Source organism: Hetaerina americana, unplaced genomic scaffold (genome assembly GCF_022747635.1).
Source record: "Hetaerina americana unplaced genomic scaffold, ioHetAmer1.1.p SCAF_2, whole genome shotgun sequence".
Classification (NCBI taxonomy): domain Eukaryota; kingdom Metazoa; phylum Arthropoda; class Insecta; order Odonata; family Calopterygidae; genus Hetaerina; species Hetaerina americana.
Genome location: NW_027286763.1, coordinates 102,100,332 through 102,107,487, shown reverse-complemented (window position 1 = coordinate 102,107,487; position 7,156 = coordinate 102,100,332). Strand labels below are relative to the sequence as shown.

The 7,156-nt window shown below is 32.3% G+C and overlaps 1 protein-coding gene across 2 annotated transcripts in view; it reads right to left on the bottom strand.

Moving 5' to 3' along the window:
• Positions 1 to 349: 349 nt before the first annotated feature.
• Polr3A (RNA polymerase III subunit A) overlaps positions 350 to 7,156 on the bottom strand; it is a 33,564-nt gene continuing 26,757 nt past the window's right edge. Inside the window, exons 22-27 of one of the 2 annotated variants that reach the window (XM_071585030.1) lie at positions 5,619 to 5,737; positions 4,595 to 4,745; positions 4,265 to 4,452; positions 3,960 to 4,128; positions 1,764 to 1,897; positions 350 to 983 (exon numbers count right to left, since the gene is read on the bottom strand). In XM_071585030.1, coding sequence (XP_071441131.1) covers positions 905 to 983; positions 1,764 to 1,897; positions 3,960 to 4,128; positions 4,265 to 4,452; positions 4,595 to 4,745; positions 5,619 to 5,737 — 840 coding nt within the window. In that variant the 3' untranslated portion in view covers positions 350 to 904. Of the gene's footprint in view, positions 984 to 1,763; positions 1,898 to 3,959; positions 4,129 to 4,264; positions 4,453 to 4,594; positions 4,746 to 5,618; positions 5,738 to 6,017; positions 6,129 to 7,156 lie in introns of those variants that run through there. The other variant, XM_071585031.1, reaches the window with a different exon arrangement.

The following is a 7,156-nucleotide window of genomic DNA, read 5'->3' as shown; positions in this document are numbered from 1 at the left end:
CAAAGCCATTGGCAAAAGTGTGTGGACACTCAAGGTTTGAAGAATTTTAGCAATATCTGAAATAAATCTATTTTTCACGAAGATTTTCCAGATACTTTGTAAATATTTTTGTGACACACATTTACAGCTATAATTATGATTTGCAGTATTTCCTTGTCACGAACTACTGCACCATATAATTTCATTTGGTTGCATATTTTATCTTGTAAATATTGTATTCCGAATTGCAAGTAAGTTTCATACATGTATTATTACCTCTTATTTTATCAAACAGTTTTATTTAAATAGATTTTATTTCATTTTATAATATATAAAATTGTAAAGGGGGTTCATCCCATGAATAAATTATCTTCTTTTACATTAGAGCAAATGCAAAAGGTGTCATGAAATAGCTTTGCTTCTTCCTGTTTCATTCTTCATAATATTAATGGCCACATAACTTATACAAATACAACAATAAACAATAGTAAGATTTCAATGCAACAATTTCAGAGTGTAAAAATCATTCGCCTTGACTGGGATTCGAACCCAGATCCCTCAATATCCGGTCGAGTGCTTTAGCGACTTGTGCTACCGAGGCGTCCTCTTAAACTCTGAAATTTTGGGGCTTTTACACACTTTTACACTCTGAAATTGTTGCATTGAAATGCACATTAGCGGATGACTCCGTTAAAAGTTACTGTAGCGGCATCTCCCGCAGTTTCTTTGGAATTTGTCAATAGTAAGATTATCTTTTCATCGATTGCTAATTAAGTTCTTCATATTGCCATCACTACGATGACATTTACAGGAGTCCACACAAATAAATGCAAATCATTTATATAAACCATAAAATTCTTATTTCTCCAAATGGCTGAAAAATTACAAGACTTAAAATAAATTAATAATGCAAAACAAAACAATATCAGTTTACAGCTGGAATGTGATACTCTGGGTTGTCAAAAATTAAAGGTGCCAAAGATGGATTGCAAGTCTTCTCAGCTGTAAATCTAGGTTAAGGATAATAGCAGCCACATGATAAGTGAAAAAAATGCATAAATATTAATTAATATCTGTGCTTAAATGAAAGCACATGTACCCGAGCACAGGATGCCATGTGCAAATAGAAATATGTGTCACACAGGAACATTCTCATTAAGGATAAACTTTGTAAAAATTTTGAACAGAAAATGGATGGGTTTTCTTATTTGGCTCATTGGGCTGCAAGGTAACGCGCCCTTTGAATTAGAAATAATTAATACAGAAATAAAATTTAGAATCCAATTCAATCATTACTTTAAAACCATGAAAATGTTTCTTGGGGCAGTCAAATTAAAACCAAAAATCTGCCATAAGACACAGTCTGCTAAAAGCTAACTTTTTATGCATCAATTCTGCCTTTGCAGTGGCAGTAGAGTTAGCTATATCTTTGCAGTATCCAAACATTGGGAGAGCCAAAAGAAAAAAATGGAGAGTTAAATATCCTTATTTTTCCTATCCCATTACTGGCATTAAAATATGTATTCCAAAAAGCCTTTTAGAGCTAAAAATAACAATTTTTAAACAATGTACGCAAAAATTACAATTTCATATTTTCAGAATCTTCATTTTTTCACTAATCAATGGAAATGGTGAACTGAAAAAAATACATATATTATGCATGCATAAATATATCATTAAAAAATCATGTACCAAAAACACATTCCTTAAAAGAAATAACTCAACTGAGGTCTCCATTAAAAATGGGCATTGTATGCACATGAAAATAAAATTAAAAAGGATATTTTTGAAGTAGTTTGATCATTCCAGTACCAACATTCATTGGTATCCCCATAATGATGGATTCACTCACACCAGTGATTGCATCCTTTTGACCATAGTATGCTGCATCAAAGAGGTGATCAGATGTTTTCTCAAACTAAAATGAAAAATAAAGATAACAATTTTGAGGAAAATGTGTTCAAAAGACACTTTTATTTTAAGAATACTTCTCTTAAAAATGAACACAGATAAAGGGTCGCATGGTGGGAAATTATTTCACCACAAAACCTAAATACATGTACACACTAAGAAAGTAATCACAAATGGACTAATTTCATTACTACATAACTTAAATTTGAAAAATCAATGCTCTGTTTCAGTATGGCTTTTGGATATATAATACATTTCCCACAGCTAATTTTTCTGTTTTACTAAATATTTTAAAATCATTTTACCTCACTATCTCACATAAAATTTGTTTCCTTTCCAAATAGAACAATTGCCCTTTGGAACACCTTACCTGCAAAAAATATTCGAGCCCTTTCCTAACAGAGTCTATACTTTTAAGAATAGATGTAAGAAATATATGTAATATTTGATTGATGTGTGGTGTATTGTATTATATGTAATAGCTTAATTTTTTTAATTTATCTTTTTTTCTTGCTGATTGATGGATGTAAATGGGATGGGGATACGCTTGTTTTGTTAAAGAGATTTGTGTTTTGAAGTCTGATTTTATCTATTGTCTTTTGCGATTATTTGGGACTTGTGTACCACCTGACACTATCTATCAGCACATGTATATTTTTAATAATAATAATAATTTGGATCGCCATTAATAAGTATTATCTGGTTACAAACACTTTTAAATAGGTGCATTCCAAACTATCAACATACAAGACAAAGAATATAAACCCCATACATATATACTCAACACAATGAATTTTCCTATTAAACGAAAGGTACTAAGGATTCAAAAAATCTGTTATTTGCCTTAAAATATCATTAAAAAATGCCCCCCAGTGACAATTATTCATTTATGTGCCCTTGATTAGGAATATAATGGTTACAATGCAATTATTTCAAAGCGTTAAAAATCACTCGGATTCAAACCTGGATCCCTCAATGTCCAGCCAAGTTCTTTAGCCAGGTAAGCTATCGAGGCATCCTCTTACATTTGGGTAAGAGGATGCCTCGATAGGTGAACTGGCTAAATCCCTCGGCCGCACACTGAAGGATCTGGGTTCAAATCCCGGTCAAGGTGAATGATTTTTAACTCTGAAATTGTTAAATTATAATGCATAATGTGGATGACTCCATCAAAAGTTACTGCTGTGGCATGTCCCACAGTTTCTTGGAATATAAAGGCTATCAAAAAGAAGTACATCATCAGTATTAAAAGGGATAATGTGTACCATGATGCAGTTTCCGAGGTCATGAAATTTGAAAAACTATGAAAATAATTTGGTTTGTCAAAATAGTATGTAAAAAATGATTCACAAAAGCCTAATAAGTCATACACATACAATAATATGTATGAGGCGTCACTTGGTGGAACTCCTCCACAGTGTCAAAAGAGGACAAAATTGCTGTTTCTAATAACATACAACATAATTTATTTCAGTCGGTGGGACAGTGACATTTTATACCTTTAACACCAGCCAAACGCATGATAGTGCAACACATATAAAAATGGTTTTGAATATGGAGTTGTAAGTGGTTTTAAAACACAGATGGGAAAGCCTGAAACTTGATGCTCAAAATCTTGAAATACCATTAATGCAACTTAAAATCTTCTGTCAATTAAAACCTCTGAAAGACTTAACCTGTATGGCAGGGAAAAATTAAGGAATTAGTTAATCCAAACTTAACTTAGCAACACTCATAATATATGCCGACAATGAAAGTCAAAAGTCTGAATCAAGTGGATTGAAAAACTGTGAATTTTGTAAAATATGTTATTGTTTCTTCATGGTATTTACATCAGAAAAATGATGATTAGGTGTCATCATTTTTATCCCTACATCACCCACCATTTTATCCAATACAAATCATCTGGTTTAAGTTCAGTTGTATTATTAAGAGTCGAATTTGAACATCGGTATAAATCCACTTAGTAGAAAAATTTTGCATAAATTATTACACTAAGCTCATTTACTAAACTGTTGTTTAATTCAGACAAATGATAACCAAATAATAAATATTCTTATCTAACTTACGGAAGCAAGCATCAAAACAGATTCCTTCATTTTTGCTAAACCATGCCTGGTGATTCCAAGAACTTCCCCTCGGCAAGTCATCAAGTCTGCCAGAAGTGTCAAGTGTCGGAAATCTATATTCATACCATGACTCTCCATTGTGTATCGGATCTCATTAATGATAGTAGATCTGGAAAAAAATAAACAATTGTTTATTGCAAAGAGTATTGAGATCAGCAATGTCAATGTGGTATCGCATTTGAGGTCATAAGAAGACAAAAAATAGAGTCAAAATGTTATGAATTGATCAAACAACAAGAATGTACCTGGCAGCCTCTATCCCCAGAGTGGCAGCAACGTCAAAGATATTGTTGGAAGTCGTCTTCTTTCCCAGAACTCCTGGAGTGGCTAAGACATCACGAAGATTGCCTCCTTCTACAAACAATTTATGGTGTGACACATCACCAACAGAGTCGTCACGATGTATCACAGCACGGCTTACTGTTGGCAGACCCTTTCACAATAATTAAAAGCATGTCAGCATGTATGTGAAAACATAACCTATCCAGCATCCATTCTAAAGCAACACACGGTACAATTCTCGACTGGTAATAAACAAACCAAGAAGTGAATAATGGTTAAAACTTTAAATTTACCTTGATAACAACATTAGGCACATTGTCCTTTAGATGCTGAAGTGAGTAGGACGACATCTGAGTTGAATATGCCGATGGCCTGATGATCAAAATTGTGTTGGACACTATTTTTATATCATTTGGCTTTACTTTTAATCTAGATGTACATATACTGGAAAAAAGTAGAATACATAAAACACCAAGTTGATAAGATTTATTACTTTAACAGACACCCAAATACTTTAAGTTAGTTACGCATGTAGAGAAGATATTTTACTTTTTTTTAAATGGCATAAAGATTCTTTAATCTTTGCTTCACAAATCTACAGTCTAATCAAAAGCAACAGAAATATATGCATTAAAAGCAACTGCCTGCCATGTTTTTGAGATGCACAAGAGAAAATAACACTGTGTCTGCCAAATTTGCTGAAACAATTTCATGCACATACTTTCACTTTTTCCATGCCTTGATACAAATTTTTGAAAATTGAAATTATGCTGTTATTAAACTTTTCATTATATTAATTTTCCATTTACTTGTATAATTACTCAAGCTCAAATTAAAATAAAATCTGAGACATAAATTGGCTTCAAGTCAAATAAATATTTGTTCAACAGAATGTTTCAATCAGATCCACAAAAAAGCTCCAAAATACAAAATTTCACATCTGGATCAATCCTGCAACCTGTTTCCTTAAATCAAGTGAAGTCCTAATTCAATCCTTCTACTACCATTCCTGACCCAGTAAATTCTGAGGGGAAACCATCACTCAGTAATAAAAATACTTTTTAATGACAACTCAGTCATTATGAGGATGATTGACCACATAGCACTCTTTCCCAACATAACCCTCATCCCTTGAAACATCCTCATCAAATATTCTGACTTCCCACTCCAATTTTATTCTAAATCTCCCTGATGATTTGTCCAACGCTCACCCAAAGCTACGTCCCCAACCCAACTTGGACATTTATTCATAATGATGGATTCATGCAAAACATTGTTCAGAGAACTACTATGACATACTAATAAAAGTAGGCTCACCTATATGTTATTGAATTGCAGTCTACTTCCAATTTCAAAAGTCTTATCCGATCAATATCAAGTTTTACAACAAGAAAGCAGTCATCTGGGATGTAGACCTCTTCCAAGTACTCACAAACCTGAAAATTATTACTGAAACTTGAAAAACCTTAAAATATACTTTACTTTTTAAAGCCTTTTAATCAAAATAGCAAAGAACAAAATGCTTGTTGTATTAGCCTAACATTTTGATCTGCTAATGTTCTTGGATAACATTTTTACATGCTTCATTTATGGATGGATAACAACAAGCATGCAATGAAAAGAGAAAACAGGGTAATACAAAGCAATACCACTAGAGTTAATTAAACCAAGCAGTAATCACCATATTATATCCTGAAAATGTGTGTTAATAGATGTCCTAAGGTTTTATTCATTACATGGACCCAAAGATTTTATGCAGTATCCGTAGACTATTTTACAGTTTCATCGAGAGAGTTTATTTTGCCATAAAATATTTTGGGCCTTAAGCTGGGCACATCATTAGGAAGCAATGATGATGATGCATCCAGGATGTGAGACATTGCAAAAGAAAATAAATCCTCACAAAGAAGTTTAAAGACATTCTCTACTATCCAAAAATTCACTTATAATCTAATTGTATAATTTAACTTAAACTTAGACAAAAATTTTAATCCAACAGTTTCAAGATGCATGATTATTTTGCTTTTATTTTACATAAACACTTATCTATTATGCTCGATTTAACTTTACCGTTACAAAATGCACCCTCACTAAAAGTTACTCCCATGTTCATGCTTGCCACTTACATCAAACATTCTACCAAGATGTATATCTTTAACTAATATTTGAATTAATTTAAATTCATTCATTACCTATATTAATTGATTCAAATAAATATCACAAAAAATATTTGAGTGATTGCAGAAGCAGATAGCATCATTATAAATTTAGACAATTTAAACTTTTTCCAATACGGCACTGTAAAGAAATACATAATTATTCATCAGTTTACACTTCATACACTGTCTTCTTACTGAAAAGTACAGACACATGCTGTACGTAAAAACTAAATTACTCCTAAGGAAATATATTTCCAGAAACATTCAACACTTAATCTGAAGAACAAGATCCTAAATTATATATAAACTTTGTGCAACTTATTAGCAACCTGAAGGAGTTATGTGTAACTGAAGAACACATAGACAGTAGACTGTTTTTATATCTACTCCCTCTTCAAAAACTTAATCTAACTCTGTCTGCAAAAATGTACCGATGAAGGGCTGCCACTAAGTTGGCAAATTTTTGTCTTAAAAACAACTAATTCATATAAAATAGAGTACTTTTTGATCTAATGTATGGAAGAGCAGTTTCCTCCTCCACTTTCACAGGTGATAATAACTTGTGCATGGAGAAATTCAGGAAGGCTGCTTTACAACCTTGCAAAGACTAACCATCATGTTGGATACCATATATACATTAAAATTTCATCATCTGGCAACAAAGTAAAGAAAAATTTGACAGATTTCCACAACCAC